This window comes from Pleurodeles waltl, chromosome 10 (assembly GCF_031143425.1).
Source record: "Pleurodeles waltl isolate 20211129_DDA chromosome 10, aPleWal1.hap1.20221129, whole genome shotgun sequence".
Lineage (NCBI taxonomy): Eukaryota > Metazoa > Chordata > Amphibia > Caudata > Salamandridae > Pleurodeles > Pleurodeles waltl.
The window spans coordinates 17,289,816-17,312,647 of record NC_090449.1 but is presented as its reverse complement, the minus strand read 5'-3'; the positions used below and the strand labels follow the sequence as shown (position 1 = coordinate 17,312,647).

At 43.9% G+C, this 22,832-nt stretch overlaps 1 protein-coding gene across 4 annotated transcripts in view; it reads left to right on the top strand.

The window, feature by feature from the left end:
- The window catches only part of ARHGAP4 (Rho GTPase activating protein 4), a 190,082-nt gene extending 167,745 nt beyond the window's left edge, over nt 1-22,337 (top strand). For 2 of the 4 annotated variants that reach the window (XM_069209436.1, XM_069209435.1), the window contains exons 19-23: nt 227-407; nt 2,102-2,197; nt 8,059-8,214; nt 13,745-13,886; nt 20,050-22,337. In XM_069209436.1, the coding sequence (XP_069065537.1) occupies nt 227-407; nt 2,102-2,197; nt 8,059-8,214; nt 13,745-13,886; nt 20,050-20,280 (806 nt within the window). In that variant the 3' untranslated portion in view covers nt 20,281-22,337. The remainder of the gene's footprint in view (nt 1-226; nt 408-2,101; nt 2,198-8,058; nt 8,215-13,744; nt 13,887-20,049) is intronic. The other 2 variants (XM_069209438.1, XM_069209437.1) reach the window with 1 other exon arrangement.
- Nucleotides 22,338-22,832: the final 495 nt, after the last annotated feature.

Below are 22,832 nucleotides of genomic sequence, written 5' to 3'. Positions count from 1 at the left end.
ACAGGGCAAGTGGACATAGGCTCGGTACTGGCATACTTGAAGCAACAAACCATGCACTACCACACGCCATAGTGGGAAGCCTAGTTGGGAGCCGACACTTCGTCACCAAAAGTGCTTGAATGGACAACAAGTTTTAAGACCACGGAGTGGAAAGGCGCTTAGTGTTGCCCCTCGCTCTGCATTTAGAAGGCTCTTTCTAACATCGGTCCCTTTTCACTCGCACCAGAATCCGACATTGTGGAGGTGACGGCAAAGTTCGACTACATGGGACGGACACCGCAGGAACTGTCTTTCAAGAAAGGAGACACGCTGGTTCTCCACCGCAAGACCTCCGAGGTGTGGTGGATGGGAGAGCTCAATGGCACCAAAGGCCTCATCCCCCACAGTTATATCATCATACCAGAAGGGTGAGCACAGCGTGTGCACCACCAGCCGTATCGCTTCAGCTACGAATTATGAATGGGTGAATGGGTGCGCGATAGTGGGAGAAAATGTATTGAGGGCCAGGCCTGGCCTCCAGTGTAAGTGCTGGTATTTTGTTAGGGCGTATATGTTCTTAATCCATATTTTTCTTATTCTCTGCTCAGCTTTTAATATAATCTGTAATTGTTTTTACAGATTACCTTCAGTTTATAAATAATAGTTTTAATTTTAAAACATTGTGTGCATTAAATTAATAATAAAGCGCAAATTTTGGCATTCAAGCTTTTTATTAATCTTCTCTTCCACAATAATTTTTACTTTTTTAAAGAATTCTTTTTTTTATAGGAGTGTTCCATTTTAAAAAAATGCAGAATTTTATAAAAATGTTGCATTTTTTAAAAGTTATTTTTCCTTGTGAAATAGTTTTTTTGCAATTTATATGTATACATACATGTATATAAAGAACATTGCATTTCTAAAAATGTAGCACATATTTTAAAATTTATGTGCATTTTTTAAAGATAAACCTATAATTAGGCGGTTGCTTAAGTGCGTGCAAAAATTATGCAGCTTATTTAGAGTTCAGCATTTGTTTCGACATATTAAGCAGCAGCCTCTCTTAATTATTGATGAAAAATAATGGCTTCTGTTTTGCACCATTTTACTCAACATATAGAATTTGCCGCAGTGGTTGTATTGCCATCTATGTCACAGGGAAGTCCGGTCGCAAGTGTAAGCATTTGTTCAGTCTTCTATTATTTATAGTATGTCTTTTAGTGGTCTGTAGAATCAGCTGTTCTTTGTCTGATATTACCCTTCGCTTACTGTACCTCCATTGGGAGACCGGCAATACAAATGGAGTAACATTTTATGAACTGTCCAAATTCTTCTGATCTTTATTGAACCAGGGCATACAGTGGTCAATATTGGAAATCCAGAGACATAACATTGCATGTGATATTACAAAGTTGTTCTACCTAAGGAGATGCTTTCTAACTTGCAAGAAACCTTTGTGTTGGTACACATAGTAATCCTAACCTAGAGCTTTCCTACGTAGAGAACTTAAAGGGCATTTTCAATTGAGTTCAAACTTTCAGAATTACATTGAAGTGAACCCTATGGTACAGGGGTTATGTGTCAGGCTTCCAGTTTCCGTATACTTCATGAAGACCAGCTCTTGTCTGCCTGATTCTTGTGAGCGAGTGGTAGGGAACAGCCTTTTCCTGGACTAGGATTGGTGAAGTTATGATGGAGAGTAACATCCCTAAATGTGAGCGCATGCTGGATAATTTCCACTGGTTCAATATCCGCATGTGGTGTTAATGACATGTAATGCACAATTGCCCAATCTATGACACCACAAGTGGTCAGTAGAATCCACACAAACCAACTCATAGCCAAGTTTCAAAACAAACTGATTTGGGTCATTCGAAAACTGTTCCTGATGCCTTTTTATGTTTTTATACATCTTGGGAAAGTGACTTCTGGTGCTGAAAACGTCTTTTAAAAATACAAATTTAGACAAACTTCAGAAGATTCAACTTTTGTATCCTACAAATGCTTTGCTTCGGTGCTTACTTTGGCAGCCAGGTGATGGGGGGCATTTGTTGATCGAGCTTTCCTGTGTGATCTTACAAGGTTGTTTGACAAAACCTCATTCATACCTCTGTAACTGCAGGACTGAAAAAAAACTGGACCAGCGGAACTGCAGGCAGGAAAAGGACGGCGGTGGTGGAAGCACGGCGGACGAGCAGCCGTTGGAGCCCACCGGCAGGTACGTGCGGTCCTTGTGAGGGGTGATTGGATGGATAAACTCCAGAATTGAGGACCAAATCACTATTCCAATAACTAAATCAAACGAAGACAGATGTTGAAACGCGTGGCCAGCCCGCTACTCGCTTTGAGTGACTAAAAGGAAATCTTAATCCATGTTTCTTGCAACATGCTCTACTGGGCAGGCGATGGCAGGAAATGCTCCCTTCAGCTTGGGAACCCTAGGATCCTGCGGGTATATTTGGTTTATTATATTGACTTAGTACGAACTGAGAGGGGAAGCAGTGAATCGCTGTAGATGATAAAGGGAGGTGGTTTTAGGGTACGTACAAGAGGTATGTAAATTCTATTTGTGAGCTGTAAGTAGGCACATTGCCTCTTCCGTAGACACCAAAGGTGCTTGTTCAACTGGTAACTTTCTCTGGAAAGGTTCCACCGGAGATTCATAGTAATAGATAAATACGCTGCTGAACCTCTGAAACACTTACATTAATAATATTTTTTTCTATTTAAGAGACCTTTTTTCTACCTTTCACATTTTTTTTAAAAACATTGATAAATTGAGGTGTATTGAAATGCGATTACACTTAAGTTCCCTCTAAAGCGGCTTCCCACTTCTTTAAATTTAAATTGTGTTTGAAACGTGAGTGGGTCTTAGATTGAGCAAGGGATGTCAGTCGATGGACCCCCTTTTGCTCACCTACGTTGTTTGCGTCAACTTGCCGCATAAAGATGGTGCAACACTCCGTGTACTTTTATAGAATGTTTTCTGTTTCTTTCTCAGTCTTCTTAGTGTGCCCTCACCTATCTGAAAACCAGATTGTATCCAGGACTTAAACATTTCACTCAGTGTTGTGGCTGACTGTTGCATCTACAGACATGAAACTAGCAGAGGCTTGGAAGTCCCATGTCAGCTGAAGTATAACCTAGTTGTGGTCTCTGTTACCAAAACCCTTTTAACAAAATATCAACTTGTTTTACATATGCAGACTTTCCTTTCGTGTGGTCTAGCTTGCAAGAGGCTGAGTGGCGTTAACTGAACCTCTCTATTTTTACTTTTATTTGAGTGATGAATATTCAGGAATTTTTTTCTAAAGAGAAATTTCTTTCGTTAAATGATAAATATCCGCGTGCTGACTGGGCCCCCATCTTTTTCAGCTGTTTAAAAACTTCAGATGGGTAGAATGTAAATTCTGTTTATGTGCCCTACACAGGAGAACAGGTCAACACATGACTGCTTGGGTTGTATTTGAAAAATAAATAAACCTTCCCAAAGCTGCAGAATAGAATTGCCTTGTTCACTGATCGCTGTCCTAGTAAAGACCTTACTTATAAACTATTCTGCCTGTAAGAGGGAGAGTGTTAATTTTTACTGATATGTCAGCTGTCCTAACCTCCACTTTATATTCATAGTAGACTCTTTCTGCTGTGATAGGGCCAGGGTTAGTACTGAATTGTGCACTGGACTCCCTTGCAAGGTTTATATAACCTGCCTTAGCAAAGTCAAATGATTTTATCGTGGTAAATAAATGTCACGCCACATTTACAAAAAAAAATTGTTTGCCAATACTGATCAACATCATAAAAAAAAAGTGTGATGAGGCGTATACGTGCTGGTGTCACTACACATACACGCCTATAATGCTACGGCGACCCGTTCAGATGAGACACACAGGTGCGTGCAGATAATGCAGCCACCATTTTTTTATTTACTGTTCTAAAATGGCAGACACTCGCCTTGGAAAAGTAAATTAAGAAAACACATAAACTATGTACCAAAGTGCCTTACAAAAAAGGAACAATATTTTAGCAAATTGCAGCTTCCAGGCTCTGTTACAGCCAAGTTCCTCCACTTCATGTTTCAATTCCTGTCTGGTTAATGGTTATGCGCCGTCTTCTCTCAAGGGACAATTCTTTTAGGGTTCGCGCCTCTTCGCGTATTACAGAAATATCTAGGTACTGTTTATTTTTCATTTGGTTTCTCTACTTTATTTTTGAGTTGCCTTCTACTGTATTTAAAGAATTGTGAGGCCTTTTCTGTTTCAAGTTCTTATTTTTTTTCTTTAAGATATTCAGGAGCTCCAAGTAAGAGGCACCTTGGTCCCTTTGGAGATTTTGTTTTAGGCAGACAGGCCTCCAGAAGATATTAAAACTTTGCTTAGGAGAATAAAAGTAGGTGATTTTCTCTTCAGAGGACCCCTTGTTGCTGGCACCTAATATTTCTGCATTGCACAGCAACAACCACAGTCTTCAAAGACTGATCCTAAAATTGCAAGCACAGTAGCAAACTCATAGGTGAGTAAAAGTGTCCATGATTTCTGTAGTAGAGTGCAAGCATGTTCTTGCCTTTAATGAAGATGAACACGGTTTGCTCAGGCTATGCGCTGCGCTCTGTGTTATCTGAAGTCCGCTCTGGTGTGCCCCAGCCGTACCACTTCAATAGTAATTCTACCTGTAGCTGCTTCATATGCTTGTGAGGTTTGACAAACTGTATTTTCTGTTTACTAAGATCTTAGTTTTCCCAAGTGCTTCAGCGACTGGGGTTAGCGAAGCAGTATCCGGGGCACACAGGATTTTATCCCTCTGCCTATGTTTCCATACTAAAGTACACCAAAATCCTTCTTTTCCCCTTGCTCACTTATTCAGCTTAAATCTCTTTTTGGCCCTTTTCCTGCCACCGTTATCAGGGTTCTTTTGTTTGTGACCTATCATTCAAACTAAGCTTTTAGTGTAGATATTTCTTCGTGTCACTTAACGCCCTTTGCAGCCTGACCCAGTAATGACCGATGTCCTCCTCAACCTCTATCCTGCGCCTGACCTCCCAATGGCGGTACTTTGTATGCACTTGTATTCACTGGTTCCGGTCAGGGTGGCCACTGCAGCACTGGGCGGCCCCCTCAAGGTTCTTCTCAGTGGCTCACTACAGTCCTATGGACCTCCTCACCACTGCAGTGGTGGCTGCAGGGTCTGTAGAGGTTTAGACCCGGTCTGTGGCTGAAGACTTTAATGAACGGTACCTTTGCTCCAATGCAACAGTGAGCCTCTGGACTCACAGATGACCTTGGTTTGCACTTCCCACTTCCTGATGCAGCACCACAGGGCAGACTACAGTTTGAGCGCGCCTAATCTTCCTGCATGTCTTCACTTTAAAGGCAGCCTTAGGCGAGAAGATGCCCTCTAAGGCACTCCTTTTACATTTGTAGGAACGAGGAAAGCCATCTTTTTCCCTCTTGGGTGCTCTACTGCTGTGTATTGCACTTCATGGTCTGTTCCATGATACAATAAGTTGAAGGGGCAAAAGGCTTGCTCTTTCCTTTGTAAATGGAGCAACAAAGAGAGAGAACTCCATATTGTTGGTTGGGGTGGGTGGGGATTTGGACACACCCTTTCAGATAAGACTTTGAAGTTTGTTTGCCCTGTTCATTTGAAAAATGTCTTCAAACCGCCAGGGATGGCAGTGATTTGGTTTCTCTGGTTCAAAGTGCCATGTGCCTCTAAACAAAGAAAGTGGCCAACGAGAAGGCCATTACCAGGACTGTTACCCAAGATGACAACAAAATGTGGCTCTGATTTAATTCCTCGTTATAAGATGTTTGTGTATTACCTAAGACCAGGGCCTTGAGCTATCAGTCCAACAGTCAGTCGTTTCAGAGAAGGAGAGCCATCTCGGGGTATTAGCGATAGCAATAATTGGGCACAACACAAAAGGGAACCACTGGGAAGGAATCAGGATAGAAGATGTGTAACTAAGGAAGACATCAAAGGGACGTTGAATGGGTGCAAGGGGACCTCTGCTTTTTAAATTTAAATCAGTCTTGTCTTGTCAATGCAAGGCCATGGTTGCCACGAGGAATCGACCTTTCCCTCCAGGATCATGGAGGTAGAAATGGCATTCAGGGACAACCGGGTTTTAATGTCCCAGATCTTCTAGTACTCAGTTGGGTTGGTGCTTGATGGCATAGGGACGTGTGAGACCCTTATCATTGCGTCTAACAGCAGAAACAGAGAATCACGAACGACCAAGAGAAGCAGCGCACAGAGTGGAACAGACTGACCCCAGGAACTGGGGAAACAAAATCAACAACCTCACAAACAAGCAAAAGGAAATGGGCCATCAACCCAAGATCAGGAATCCAGCGTTTCTGATATGGGCAAGCATACAAACTATGGGAAGACCAAGTTTGATAGAGCTAGGACCGTACAGGCGGACAGAGGCGCGAGGTAACGTAGCAGTTGATTCAGATTAATATTTTAAAGTGCTTGGCCAGGGTAAGCATTTTCATATGGATCTGGTCAGGCTGAGAAGGTTTCCTTGAAAGATGTCTTTCTTTTAGCAGAAGTGATGCATTCGGAACTGAAAGTCACAGCTCGGACTAGGCGCTCAGAGCTAGTGGACGGAAATGGGATGAAGGGGGTGGAGTTTTGGGTACTTGACTGCGGCTCGGGTACACCCAACTCAAGCAGACTTTCTAGACTTTCAGTCTACGCTGACCTGTATTGGGGTCCATTCTTTGTTGGATCTTCCACTGCATTTCTAAACTTCAGTCCTTAATTGGGCCTCCAGTCCAGAGGGTACACATATCCACTTTTTCAGTGTTATTGCAGCTCTAGACCATAGACTGCAACCACAGATGTAATCTGCAGGACAGCCACATGGGTGACCTTACATGCTCTCCGGAAGCTATACTTCCTGGGTACAGCGTGCAGGGAACGTGTTCAACACTGCCAAACGATCCTCAGAAATATTTTTTCCAGATCCACATTTGCTGCCAGATTTCTGGCTCTGAAATGATCTGACAGGTTGTGGGTAGAGCTTGTTGAGTCTCAGAGTAAGATAAAGGAGTAGTTACTCACTTTCTGTTTATTTTTTTCTACAGTCTCTTTCTCTGGCTCCTTCTCAGTTTCTCCTGCTCTGGCTTCTTATAGTGCTTTGAAGTGACTGGAAATTATGATGGAGCTTTAGGAAACACCAAAAACAAATAGTTGCTTCCATTAGGTTTCACATCACAGCTACATGTAGCTTTATTCAGATGCACATCATCCCAAACCTGTGTTTGGTATGAGGGTTGGAGACCCATGGAGGCCGACTCGCATGTGTCTTTGGCCTCTACGGATGAAGCTGGGGGACTTTTTCTGTTTCTACCCACAAGATGGCACTGTTTCCAACTATTGTTTATTGCCCTGGGCAGTAACAGCTGAACAATACTCCCTAGTTCTGCAGGGGTTTGGTGTTCATATGTGTACCAGTCATGCTGTATATTTTTCTTTGCAGAAAAAACAGATGATGAACGGACTGCCCAACAATGTCAAACGTTCACCTCAAGTCACAGATCCTGGCCCAAATCCGTTGTGTTTTTTGCTCGCCATGCCATTGTAGCTTGGACTCAACCATATGCTAATCAGTCTTTACCCTGCTCCCAAGGGGAACAATCCAGCCCAAACTACCAGGCCAGGACCTCCCTGAACCGGAAAACAAGCATCCTGGGGCCGGTTTCAGCCCTCCTCAGCCAGGCTAGCTTGAATCCAGTGGCACAGTGAGCAAAGGACCCACATCTGGGCACACCCTGACCAACCAGTTAGGCTGACACATGCAAAAAGAACATATGCCCATCATCCCAAGCCTGTGTTACAGAACTGAGGTCATGAGGGTTGGAGACCCACGGGAGGTGACTCACATGTGTCTTAGATTTCTCTGGATGAATCTGGGAGAGATTTTATGTTTTACAAGGTGGCACTGTTTCCAACTATTGTTTATTGCTCTTGCTTATGATTTGATAACAGTAACATCTGAACAATACTCCCTAGTTTTGCAGTGGGTTTGGTGTTTGTGTGCCAGTCATGCTGTATATGTTTCTTTGTCAGGTTACGGGTCAACTCAGATGGCGCATGCCCACAAAGAAGGCGCGAGGAGGGAAGCCCAGTACGGAAGCTGTCCTCACCATTCGGTGAACCGGGGCGCCTGACCTTTCCTATCTCACAAAGCGGTCCTCCTGCAAGACTACTGATGCATGCCGACAGGTGAGATGCAACCCTTCAAGGCACCTTAACTGCTCATGGGGTGTGTACTACAGAAGAAAGCAAGGCACTGCCAACACCGAAGCCTCTCCTTGCCTCCACCGCTGCATTTCCCATAACCTGCCTTCATCCCTTTTTCTTCAACCTTTTTACCCTCCTCCATAATTTGTCACTCTGTTTATCTGTTCTTTTTTTCATTCTCTTCTGCCCTATGCACATTCTTTTTTTTATTTATATCTTCCCTCTGGTTTATCCCATTTCCATTTTCTTTACATTCACCTCTACCTCATTTGTCCCTCCTCTCTCGCCTCTCACACTTCCTATAAAGTTCTTTCCCTTCCTTCCGTCCCTTTATCTGCTACATTCCATTCCATCATACTTTTCTCATATGTTCAACTTCTTTTTATTTGTCCATCCCTTCATGAATTCCTTTCTTGCCATTAATTCCCTCTCTTTCCTTTCCTTTCCAGTTGTATATTCTTCCTTTAGATTCCGTGTTTCCCCTCCTTTTCTTTCTTAAATTCTGTCCCCACTTGGCCCCTCTCCTTCCTTGCATCACTACTTACTTTACTCTCTATTTCTGAGGGATTTTCCTACCCACAGATGTCTCTTTATGAATCCTCCCAAGTGCCTGATTGTCACTGGAAAAGTCTTGGAATAGTCTGAGTGCGGGTGGGTGGTGCCATCATCCTCCATCACTGCTCCGCCCCGGACATGATGTCACGGAGTTGCATATAGGCAGTACTTCTGTGCTTTTTGGCACAGAGCTGGAGCTCTGCCCTAACCGGTTTTGGACATTACCAAAATCTTCCTTCCAAAATTTTGTTTTTTGATTAGGGTACCAGGGATGTTGCCATTAAAGTCTACCTGCTTGATATTAGTCACAACCTCCCTAATCTGTCTCTGGTGATTGGGGGTCAAACAAAAATTGAAGGAATACTCCCTGATGCACCCTAAGGCAAACGGGGATTGAGAGACCAAACTTTACATGGCCATACATTAGAAACACATCCAGTGCCCCCCCAGTTCGCCCTCATCAGGTAAGTTGAAGTCGAACGATGAAGCCTCCAAGAAGAAGCACAAAAAAAACAATAAAAATTCCTGAACTTTGAGACACTCCGTTTCATGGGGGAGGTCACAGTCCAGATAGTGGCCTTCAGAGAGACCATGCTGTATAAATTTAACACGGCTTTGGCTTCCTCTGGCTGACATTCCGAGCTTGCGGAGCTATGAGGGACTCAGTTTATTTTAAGCTGTGGACCCCACTCACAAGCCAACTGACTCCACTGGGAATCTGCAGTCTCCGTCCTTGGTGCCATGCCTCTGCACCTCTGCAGATGGTCTTGTCGGCTTTCATTGCACTTGCTCTGCCATCGGCTTCAGCGACGTCCTTACGGTGTGCATCGACACCTGCACAGAAGTCAGGTTCTTCTAGTAATAAATATAATGAATCTTGTGAAGCACATAGCTACTTCGGAGCGAGGTGTCCCAGTGCTGCGGTCCAAGATCCCATGTGCTGCACACTCGTAGAACGTAACCGATCAATTCTATCTAAACAACCATGAAAGGAGTTCCGAAGGGGCCTGACGAACAGAAGGCGGTAGCGAGTTCCAAAGTTTCGAAGCTGAAGGAGCTGCCACCAAGGTGCGCACTCCTCACTTTCAGGATACAGCCCCTTGTAGTCCCCCTTCATTGAAAGTCTGCCTCATGGTGTGCAGTGCATTAGTGAACCACAGCCCTAAGTCGAACATGACCCAAAGGCGGCTCCGCTCCCTCTTCACCAGTGCGCTGCAAGAACGGAAGCTCTTCTGGCTCAGATTCCGATGCAGAACAGTTGCCCCCCCATAGTTCCCCCTGAGAGTGGTGAGGAGAAGGACCAGTTGTGGTCCACACATACTGATGCTGCTAGATTTACAAAACCTTGACACCGCTCTGCTGCGGATTCTCTGATTGGTCCTCCTAGTGAGGGGAGTGCGTCATTCGCAGTAGTCATTAGGAGTGCTGGAGAGGTGTTGGAACTTCTCTTGTCAGATCCCTCTGATTCTTAGCCTCTTTTTCCTTAAATGAGGCACTGGGTGACCCTTTCTTGGCGCTTGGTCTGCCACCTTTTCAGCCCTGGCAGTAAGCCCCTGTTTGCTGTATGCCTCAGACCGTCCCCGGGGACCCAGTTATTGAAGCAGTGTTTTGCACCCAAGAGTGTAGTAGCACTAGCCGTCACTTGCAGGTAAAACTGAATTTATTCCATTCTGCCCCACCAGATAGGGAGTTGAATTGGATTGACGTAATAGACAATAAAGTCTTTTCTTCAGCCATTTTGGCACTGTGTTCCCTGAATTTTTCTCACCTGTGGCCCGCTGTTGCAAAACCCTTCGGAGGATGGCGCCACGCGCACTGTCGGCATTACCGCAGGATCTCCGAGTGTTCTGTGCACGGAGTTAAAGATGGACTTGATGCAGCCAAGCAAATCTTGCCTTCTGGTCTGGATTCCAGAGACCCTTTGCCCTTGCAATGGGAGGCAGTATTATGATACGTACACGTGCCAGGATTTTCAGAAAACATCTCGGCTTGTTTGGTGGAGATGCTCTTTGACCAAGACAAGCTGTTTGAAGATAAAAGCAGATTCTGCCAGAGAGAAATTTAAGAATACCTGTGCAAAGGCCTGCTCTCTGTGTCCAGCCTCCCCAGTGTGTCAGTTCCACCAGCAGTATTGGACATTTTTAGGAGTTACTCTGGGATGTACACTTGTATTGACACAAGCCTACTCAACGTATTCAGCAGCCTGTGAGGAACTTTTAGGCCTTCAGTGGCGGAGGAAGGAAGAAAGGGAGATGAAAGCAGCAACTTTCTTCTTCCTTCTCCTCTCCTGGCACCACCACAAAAGCACTTTAGTTCTCCCATAAGTAAACACGAAAGCACAGTATGGAGTCAATTTTTTTCTGTCCCACTGGCGTTCAATCACTGTAGACCAGTTGGCCTTGCAAATTGTCGAAGTAGGCCATGCTGTTCATTTTTTTAACGTTCCCCTCCCCAAATTACGCCTGCTGGTTTTGGTGTATCAGGCTCCAATCCTCTTCAGGGAAGTGCTAATGTTGGTCGCCAAGGGTGCAGTCAGGATAGTGCGTGAAGCAGAGTGGGGGCTCGGATGTTACACTCGTTACTGCCTGGTTCCCATACAAAGCATGCGACTGATTCTGGGCCTCCAAGTATTGAACGCGTGCCTCCAGGACGAGGTGCTGGTCTTAGATGCCAGTGACTGGACGATGTCCCTGGATCTGCAGAACGTTTACTTTCAAATGCTGATCCTGCAGCCCAACAGGAAATATCTGCATTTTGTGATGGGATCTATTCGCTTTCCTGCTGTTTATGCTTTCATCGAGCCCTCAGATCTTTAGGAAAGTCGTGTCTATGGTACCGTTCCATCTCTGCATGACGAGAGTGCACTTCTCATTCTTCTTCAATGAATGGTTGTTAAGGCAGACTTGCCTGAGATAGTTTTGGACAGTGTCACTGTTCAGCCTGGTGTTCTCCATCAACAAGTCCAAATCATACCTCCAACCCACACAGAGGCTGCTCTTCGCTGGAGCCACCGTGGTGAAGCCCGCTGTGACTGCCTTTCTGCCCTCGCAGGAGTCCAGGGCAGTCTGGGTTCGAGCCCAATGTTCAGCTTGAAAGCTTTTCTTCCAGCTTTGATAGTTTTGAGGCTGTTAGTCCTGTTAGCCTCCTGCATCTTGCAGGTGCATCTCACTCTGCTGCACATGTGGGTGGCTCGAGTGGAGCTTGAGTCTGCAATGGATCCAACGGCGAAGGGCGTCTGCCAGGCAGGATCTGCATTTCTGAGGATGGTCCTCTGGATTGACCGTAGATGACGGACAACAATTTGATGTGTGCAAACCATGCTGTGCTCCCCGCCAGTGACCAGAATGGTAACATATACATTGTTCCTTATCTGGGGACATCATCTGAATAAAGTGGAAACCGGGGTCTCTGGTCCCTGTTGGATAAGCGTTGCCACATAAACGTGATGCTCTTGATTTGGGCGCCATTGCAGCTGCTCCGTAGCTTCAGTCTTCAGCCTCTTACTCTGAAAAAAAGTATTCCTTGTTGCAACTATGTCTGCGCATCTTGTTTAAGCTGCGGCTTTTGTTGGCTCAGGCTGCACATGCAGCCTTCGTCCCTGACAAACTGTTTCTTTAAACATAAGGATGCTTTCACTTGAAAGTGGTGTAATCCTCCCATGCGAGGCAGTCCCTTACACTTCTACATTCTTCTCTGCTCCACTTTCTTCCAAGGTGGAGGGATTACAAAGGTTGGACCCTTGTTGTGCCACTGAGGAACTCTGCAATGATGACCACCCGTTCATTCGATTCACTGGTGTGAAGAAGAGGATTAGGTGGTCCAAAAGCGAACTTTATCCCGCAGGATTGTCCTCTGCATAAAATTGGGTTTTTCCAAGTTCACAAATGATCCTTTTGTGCGTCTTGAGATGCACCTGTTTTGTACATCTGCAAAGCTGCTATGTGGACTTCCATCCATGCTTTCACCAGGATCCACTGTACCGAATCTCAAGTCTACCAAGAGGACCATTTTACCTGTTCGGTCCTTCTGGTCTTTGTGCTGTAAGGTCCTCTCATCAGATCCACCTTCTTTGGAGGGTGGAAGGAGGGACGAGTGCTTTAGTACTTAATCAAAATTGTGAACTCTGCGGCTAGAAGTATCCATCAGAAGAATTAGTTACTTTCCTTCGCTCTTTTTGGTTGATGCTGTATTTATCCAGAGATGCCTCACCCCGTGCCCTGCTCCCCATGTTGTGAAGTGGTCTTTGGGGAATTAATAAGATACCATGGTGGATTTGTTCACTACCAGGAATCACATCCATCTTGTGAGTCCATTTCTGCATCCGAAAGTTCGGGAAAAAAAAAGAAGAATTCTAATGTTAGTGGGCAGGTAATGGTGCCTACGTTCAGTTCCCTGTCCTCATGCCCAGGATCACACAGTGCTTATATAGAGGCTGATATCACAATCTACTGCCTTAGCAGAGCTATTCCGAAAATTGTTTTGGTCCAGTCTTGAGCTTGGGAGAATTCAAAGTTGAGGGATCTGCAGGAAGATAGAGAATCCACCAGAAAAAGTAACATTGAAGGAAAGTAATTTGTTGTGCTCTCCATCTCACCTCCTTTGTGCACACCTCAAAGGCCTGTGTTTCCTATAATTTCCTATGTGCAAGTGCAAATGTATTTTGTAGTTAACCTCATACTTGGGTTCTCTATAAACTAATTCGCTCTTCATTGTTTTTTATCTTTTTATAATCTTGAGAAAAGTTTTTTCTTAATAGACCTTTTGGACCTATTGCACATGACCTACATGCATTCAAGGATTGAGAAAGGTTTTGTAATAACAAAGATTAAACATATGTAAAAAAATCAAAAACAAATTGCAAACAAGGCCACTCTGGAGTAAGCAGAGAACCTCAGAAATGTCCAACGTGTTAACTTGCTGGTTTTTGTTCAGTTTTACATTTCCTTTCTTCGCACAGGCTACCACTAGGGCAAGTTGGCACACCAGAACGCCGCCACACACCTGAGGGCTTACCCAGGGGGTTTGGTACGCCGAAAATCCGCTACGGGCTCAGTGCTGAGCGGCAGTGGCCAGAGAAGCACACAGTCGAAGTAGACAAGGTAGCCTTTTCAGTTTTTTCTGTCACAGAAAGTGGTGACTCTTATGTCAAATATACAAGCAGTTACTTTTACCCTTCTGCTAAAGTCCTGTGACTACTTTGTTTGTAATATCTGTAACAATGCTTCAATGTGTCCTCCCCGACTACCTTCGGTCCAGTAGACGGGCCTGCACGTGAGAAGGCTACAAAATGTTGAATCCTACATTTTGGGTTTTCAGCAAATGGCAGGCCAAATGATTAGGGATAGATCCAGGAAATGTACAATTTTGAGCAACGCGACAACATTTGAGCTTGTTCAAATAGCACATAGCCTGTTATGGAGTTGTAATAAGTCACTGAGTATAGTGTTGAGATGGTATTGTAACATGGTGATCGATAACACAAGCCCTCTCTTACGTCTGTATTGTAAAGAGCCTTGTAGCAATGATGCTATCTCTGTTTACGTTGGCATGATATGGCTGAAAAAACGAAGGGCCGGATTTAGATCTCAGCGGACAGGTTACTCTTTCATAACGGTGACAGATATCCCGTTTTCCGAAATATAAAAGCCATTATTTCCTAAGGGGTTTACATTTCAGTGGATGGTATATCCGTCACCATTGTGGCGGAGTAGCCCCTTTATTGAAATCTAATCAGGCTGCCTATATTTAGAAATATGACTGTAGACAGGTTTAAAAGAGTTATGGCAAAAATGTTGCTAGGACGATGACTAAAGACAACTTCGTCACTGCGAGGAAAAAGATGTACATACATGTAAGAAGTTATTGGAGGGCTGTCTATCAATATAATTTAAAGATGGGTGATTCAAGGTCAGGGACCGTGTTTTAGATTTCTGTTTGGCCATCTGTAGACTGTAGGTGATACAGGCTCTAAAATCTCAAAAAGCAATAAAAGATGGAAATTTTGTAGTGAAGGACTTCAGATTGCTTTTCCTGGCCATATGCACAAGCAGTAGAAGAAATCAGTATAAATATTTAGATAAATGATTGTAGACATGAAATTTGCTTTGTAAATGTGGGGGCATTTATGAGCTCTGAGAACACAAAGAGAATGTACATAAATATGTTGTTTATAAGGTGGAACAAATTGTAGTTGATTTGTTATTCTAAGTACAAATGCATTTGTAGAATGGAATAAACTTTTTTCATTGTTTATACTTTGTAATATTGGCCACTGTTCAGAAATGCTCAGAAGAAAATCAATATTGTCTCGTAACTCATAAGGTTTTAATATTCTAATACCAGTTAATAGTCATTCCAAATTATTTCTCCAACCTTCCCTCTGCCTGCACTTAAAAACAGATTTTCGAACTCCATGCCACTTGTAACAGTTTTCAAGATGCATCAATTTAATCATAAATGTCTTTCATTCCTATGCTTTGCAATATTTTGTTCTTCTTTATTTGCACAATTAACACTTGAACAGATGGGGAATATAATATACTTTTCAACCATTGAAAGTTTGTTTTCTTCGTTGTCCATTTCCTTTTCTGTTTTACAAGTGATCCAGCCATTTTAATCCCCTTCCTAGTAAAATTCTTATTTAACCACTTCATCATAGATATCAGCACAGGGACCATAATGTAGTCTGTACTTACCAACGTATTGAATCCTGTGCGCGTTGAAGCTTTGAACAAAGTGCTTATGGGAAGAAAAAGCTTATTCCATAGTGAGGGGTAATTGTGAACCCCCATTTATCCTCCCAAGTGTGCCTAACGGCATCATTACTCAGCAGATTGCATAAACAGAATACCAGATATGCACTGAGGATGTTAAATTTTCCAAGATCCACTAAAGCTTATATTTTTCCCATTCGTAAACTCCAATAGACCCAGTGTATTACAACTGGCCTCCACTACTCCACAGGCCCCCCCCCCCCCACTCACACACAGCCTTCCTAAGCTCTGTAGAATATATCACTGCCAGAAAACATTGTCCCACCATTTACCTTTTATTTCAGCCAATTCTACCACATAACTTGATCCCCCTTTACCCCATAATTCCAGTGGCCCTGATTATAACCTGACTAACTGGTAGTTTCAGGGTTCTCTGGGTTCTGCAAGCATCATATAGTTTTATGCAATTTAATCATTTTAAAAGTCAGTTGATTTGGAAATAAAATTTATTAACTTCTAGAATGTTTTTTAAAAATTCAGGTTCTGATGCATTTTTTCAACGATGGATTCCTCACGAGATAACACTCCCCAGGTGCCAGGCTGGATTTGCAAAACTTCCTCGATAGCAGTTTCCCTGAGTGCTGCTAGATGGCGCTGCATATAAACTTCACCTCTGCATCACAGGCATTCGTTCCTTTCTGTCCGCACCTTCTGGCACAGATCTGCAGCTATGCTGCTAAACTGTCGGTTGTTCGGACACTTTCTAAAGTACTTTACCAGTGTGCTATGGAACAATGCCCCCAAACCGGTTTCAAGCCATGTCCCGACTGCAGGAAGGTAATGTCGCTCATGGACCTGCACAAGGGGCGTCTTCCGTATCGGGGCATAGGCCATGACTGAGGTTTGTGACAGCATCGTGCACCAGAAGGTGATTTGAGACTGGGATGTGAAGCTGTATGAGGCCAAAAACAAAGCCATAGTCTTCGTGTAAGTCCCGGTCCGGATCTATTTCCAAGGTGGTTCCAATGACCACTCAACTTAGTGCTTGGAGTCCTCCTTTAAATCCAAGTCAGAGTAAAGCAAAAGTTACTGGAGCGAGACTGAACCCCATTCTGCACCCAACTCCAACAAGAAAGCAAGAGGGCGTCTCCAGACTTTAAAGACGTGTTCCGCATTGCTTTTTTGTCAGTTCATCAAGCAAGTGAACTCCAGGGACTTTCAGTGCAACAGTCCTACACCACGTTTTTCCCCAGACAAGTTGGTGCTGAGGACTTGAGGGGCATTATTGCCAGGTCACGACTCCCTTCCATGTTGGACAATCCATCACTCTGTCTTTGCTCCCTCGTGACCCTCAAAAGAGAAGAAGTGTCTTTATTGACTGTACCCCAAAAGGACTTATAGGTTTTACATTATTAGTACCAAGGACCATCGAGTGACCGATTCGGTTTTTGTGGGGTTGTCTGGAGCAAAGTGAGGAAAGGCAGTGGAGGAGAGGACTTTGTTGAGGTCCTCTGCATTAAAATCCACTATGCACTGGCCAGAAAGCAGCCTCCGGAGGTTCAGAGAACCCATTCCACCAGTGCCAAGGCTGATGCCACTGTGCTGGCACGTGCAGTGCTGGCTCTTAACATCCGCCAAGCTGTGATGAGGGCAGCAGTGCACACGTTTGATGAGCACTACAGCTTTGACAGCCTGGTCCTGCAGGAAAGATATTTTCCCTGCTTGGTCCCTTAAAAATTGTGTGGTTGGAGCCCACTCCACAGATCCTCTACCTGGTGAGTCCCTGCTTCAATGCCTATTCTAAGGTGAGGAATCCGAGTTTAGAAGTATCCATCAGAAGAACAAGTTGCTAAGCATTGGTAATGCTCTAACTGGTAGATGCTCTATCTCAGTGGAGATTCTTTACTGTCTTCCCTCCTCCCCAGTCTGTTTTAACATCTAAAAGGATCTCAAATTAGTATTGTGCACACTGACAGCAACCATTATTTACGCTCCACGCCTGAGACCGCAGTAAAAAATAAGCGAACTTCAGGCTGCAGGCGTGGAGCTTTTATGCAGGGGCAAATTAATCAGCATAGAGCCGCACAGAGCCACCTAACAGCACCCAGGAGCACTCCATAAAAAGTTTTCCGCATTGGGTTTGGAATTTCTGTAAGAAGTCAAGCAACAGCTAAGGCAACATTGTGTGAGAACAGTAGCGTTCTGAGCCATGAAATCTTCAGCAGGAACAAGACCATAGTTAGAAAATAACATTTAGCAAAGCCTGGGATGCCCATCCTCATGGGCCTGGCAAAATAATTTCAGTTAATGCTTCTCATTCAACAGGAAAGAAATTATCATCCCATTGTTTTATTCAAACAACTTTGGGGACATATAATGTGGTACTGCAGAAAATAAAAACAAGGATTATCATTCTGTTAAGATGTTTACGCCCTATTATGGACCATTCTGTTTTTTCAAAATTTCTCACTGTTCCAGTATTTGTGCTAGGAGAGTTGAAGAAATACAGTTTCTGACAGTCATTGGTTGACTAAACCCAAGATGACATATAGGAGTCACTATGCTGGTGCCCAACTTTTTTACTGGCCCCAGCAGCATCGTTGAATGCACAGCTAACGATACAGCCTTACGCAAAGTCACTATTACAGTGGTAGCGGTGCATAAATTCAGTTGCACAGCCACAGTGTGTGTGTTATGAGGCAACAACCAGATTGATGCAACAGCTTTTCTGATTGGCTAAATAGTGCTCTAACAACCGACTGAGGAATACATTTGTTTGATAATCTTTTTAAGTTTTGGTTAAGTCCACAGCTTTTTTTATTTTAAACTATTGTGAATGCATACTCTCCCTCACGACTTTGCTCCACTTGACGGCTTACCGTGGCTTTATATTTAACAGTTAGTTAATCCATGCAACTGGATTACTGCTTCTTTGACACTGGAGGCTACTTCTCAGAAGTCCTCCATACTAGAACCAATTCTTGTGTGGTCTTCCTTCTTCCATGAAGTTTTGGAATACTTACAGTTCACACGTCCTTGTTGTGCTACTTGAAAGGCATTTTCTTGTGTTACAAAAGTTTTGGGCAGCAGGCACTTCTGACAAAACTGCAAAGCATGTTGTACTCAAATAATTTGATCCGCTTACTAGCCTTGATGAAGTCCTGTGTGGACGAAACACTTGTTGACATTTCTATTTGTGCTGTATCGTTTTCTCCACATATACCACCTTTTATCCCTTGAGGAGTAGTAAACAAATCCATATATTTACTCACAACTTAAACGGATAATTGTACAAATTTATGTCCTTCATTTTTGTTTATTTATTCAGGTGCTCCAAACGTCCGAGTGTCTATATATTAGCCACATTCACCTTTTAGCCAAAAATCCCAGTAAAGTGAGCATTCTGTCTGATGTTACCAAGAGAGTGTCTTGGTTAGCTTGAAGAAGTAATATAATATCATCTTCATATAATTTTATCCTACACTGTGCATTAAGGTTACAGCTCTGCTTTCAAGGATGTTCACAGACCAGGTTTGCTACATCCTATATAAAAAAATATTGGTGAGAACTAACTATTGCTAGGTACCATGTTTGAGCTCATTGTTATCTGCTTTTTCACCATCTGCAATAAGCTCATGCGAGCTTCTCGAATATACATTCTGGAGTGGCGTGTGTGAGGTGCTAGAGGGTCCCAGAGACATCTTTGAATTCAGAGTCAAATTGAATGTTAATTTCACAGGAGAAGAGGTTTCAGGTATTTTAAAACACACATTGGCTATGGCACGTATAATATTATTGCGAAGGACAGACTTAATGATTTTACTTATTTTGAATTAACATATACAAGAAATTCTGATCATCAAACTCCATGAAATGTGCAAGACTGATATTTCCAAATTTAAAACCTCATATTAAAAGAAAAGTATACCCCATGAGTGTGTGAAGATATCCTGGAGGACTCTGGTGAACTAGACCGGAAATCCCAGTGTTGCCAATACTGTGAACACTGCATAGTGTACCAGGTCTAAGGCCTTCTCGGCCTCCCTTAGATACTCCGTTGCTTCAGATACAATGCGTGTGTCGTGGGCTGGTCGAAGCTCGGAGTGAACCATACTTGATCTGCCTTGCTAATTTATCTACATATTTATTAATGTGGGCGAAGGGGATCTCCATAGAAAATTTGTAGAATCAATTTATTATAGTGATTCAGGGATGTAGGTCATAATATTGTTAAAACACCATTTTCTTCAGACCACTATAGCAGGCTAAGAAGTGGTGCGGGGAGGCTATCATTTGTCTTCCAACAAATGTAAATCTCAAAGAGAGCACCTTTTAGTGTGAAATGTGTATCTTGTTTAAGAAAAGAGCATTTGTTCTGCTAGGATGTAATGTAACTTATATTAACTTGTGTGGCTAAGAAACTTATTTGCCAGAAAAGATCTTTAACTAACAGGACCCTATCCCTATGTTGACTTTGTTAGGGACTTAAAGAAGTCAGCATGTTAAGCTTGGAGATTCATGTTTGCTTTTGTTCTGTTTTGTTTTCAAGGATGTTACCAAGAATATGAATTCTGTGTTCAAGGAGCTCCTGGGCAAGGCAGTCTTGAAACAGGGAGCAGATGAAGGCAACCTTTCGGAACCTCCAGATCCGCCTAAAGTGGCAGGAGGTGGGAGCTCCTTCGACGCGAAACCTGCCAGCTTCCCAGATGCGGCCAAGAGCAGCCCGGCCACAAAGAAGGGCGCACAAGGCAAGCCGCCCTTTGGCATGCGGAGCAAGTAAACGCCAGCACGCTAAGACGAGGGAGACGCCTCTATGAGCGAAGGTCCCAAACAGGAAGACAGTGATCACTTGCCCTGCCTGGCACCCTTTCTCACCAGCACTCCTTGTTCTCAAACCTGACCCCAGACTTAGGGGCAGGACTGTGACCAGCTACAACGTTTGTGACTTGTCCAATCCATCGCAGTCATTCCTGGCGGTGCCAGATGCACCTTTTGAGCACAGGGAAGGTAGGGCAAGCAGCATAGCAATAAGCAAGCACAGACTTTCTGCACAACCCGGAAGGTGCAAGTGGCCGGCCACCATTTGCTTCGCCTTCCCTCTCCTCCATTTTTATCATCCCACCACAGGCACCGGTGCTTTCGCCAGGGCGGAAATGTCCGAGAGAGGCCACCGTACTGTGGACCTAAGCTGCAGTGGCCAGCACCCTCTTTCATGACTCTGCCATTTGCCCCGCACATCACCTTGTGCACGCTTGACGTCTCAGCTCTGTAGATTTAAGTCCACTGTCCCCACTTAACCTTCTCGCTCTTACTGTTTGCTGGTTGGTGTGTGTTTTCTCTCTGTTTTCTTGCTCACTCCAGGCTTCACTGCTTCTCTCTGTGGGCATCTGTTTCCAGTGATTGTAGGCCACTGCAGAGGTATGAAACACTTCCTGTGTGATTGAAGTGCCCAGTGGGGCTCTTGGTGTGTTCATCCTGCATCTCTCTGAACGGCTGTAGAAGTTATTTTGTAGTGTGGGGTGTGCGGAAAGCAGCAGTAGTCTGTGATTGTATTTCTCTGTGATCACCCTGTCTGTTGAGTGCAGTGTTTGCCCACACGTGAGTTTCTTTGCAGATTTAGAAGATATTCTGCCTTTAAAGTTAAAGCACAGGCCCAGGCACCTGGGAACATGTGCCTGGATGTCCATGCTCTGAGCAGATGTGTTTGTCTTTCTCTTGTACTTTGTGTTGGCTCCTACACTGTGCCCCACTCTCCTGCTACTGTGGGGAACTTCTAAGTGACCCAGCCTGCTTCTTGTTAACATTTGGCATCTGTTGGATCTTTATTTCTCCAGAATGGCCTTTTTTCTACATTAACTATTTGCTAGAATAGTCCTGCATGGAATATTTGACCAGATTAAGGATCTAAAAGGATTCCCACACTGGAAGCAAATATTAAAGGGGCAGGTAATTACCTTGTACTGATGCTATTTCCACTCTTTTTTTTTTTGAGGGACCAGGCCCTCCTTGACAGAAACATACATCAGCCTGGAAACAAGCACAAAACAGCCCATACACCAGAGTAACACAACCACAGCTGCTTTGTGCAGCCATCTGACTGTATGCCTTATTCAATGGGCAAATGTCACTTCCTTGAAGTGATGGGGCTAAACTGGAATCTTGAAGGTGGCCACCAGGTGGCATTTTTAGCTGTAAAATGAGAGAAGCCTAGCTTCTCAGCACTGTTGAATGATTACACTGATACTCATCTGTATGCTGTATTGGAGAAATTACAGAGGGTGGCATACTTCACCCTACAACATTTTATATATATTGGGTGGTTTTCGACTTTTATTTTTTAATTTTCAGACTGATGCAGACAAAGTGTTCAACTTTTGCCAAATAATACAGACCTTCCCCTGTTAACCAGGTCTGGTGGGGCCCTGAATACTCAGGAATGATGGCACCAATATTTTTAACATCCACCAGAAATAAAAATCTGAGGTCGCAGAGCATTCGCTGCGCAGAATGAAATACGCGATGGGTGACCCATTTATGGCTTTGACCCTGCCCTGAATGCAGAGAAGAGAGGACTGCATACGTCTTGAAGAAAACGTAAATTTTGCGTTGAGAGTTGTTGGCTTTGCGAGGAGAAAAAGCACAAAGTACTGCGAAAAGCATAGCGCAAACTTGTTAAGTTGATCATTTTATTTTGTGGTGGAAATTGTTGACCGAAGGATTGAACACCAGCAGTTCTCTGCCTTGCTCATCCCTCCCTTGCAAACCTCCTATGCCCCTGCCATTCTGCTAATTGAACATTAAAGTACGGTACAAGAAATAAATAGAACAGTATTTATATTTCCAGTGTATGGTCCTTTGTTCCTTGTTGTGGGTCGAGTAGTTCTGGGGCTTCCAAGACATTCTGGGCGCCTTATTCAGTCCGGATGGGTTTGAGAGTGATGGATCTTTTATGGCTTTGGGCCTGATTTAGAGTCTGGGGGATGGGGTTACTCCATCACAAGCGTGACCGATATCCCGCCTGCCTTACTACGATCTCACTATGTGGATGGGATATCTGGCAGATGGGTTACTCTGTCACAAAGTGACAAACCCTAAATCAGGCCCTCTGCCAAGGTCCTGTAGAAGTCACAGACTTGAACCATTTATTTTGATAAATATCACCCAAGTATCACCCAAGCGTGAAACTGGATCTAGAATTATTATTTTTTTTGCAGTGCTTCCACTCGCTAATAGGTGACATTGCGGCTCTGCATTTCCTCCTCAAAAGTGATGGAGGGGGGCCGCATGTTGGTGCCACCCCTGCGCACTGATATCAGTTCCTTTCTTTTCTCA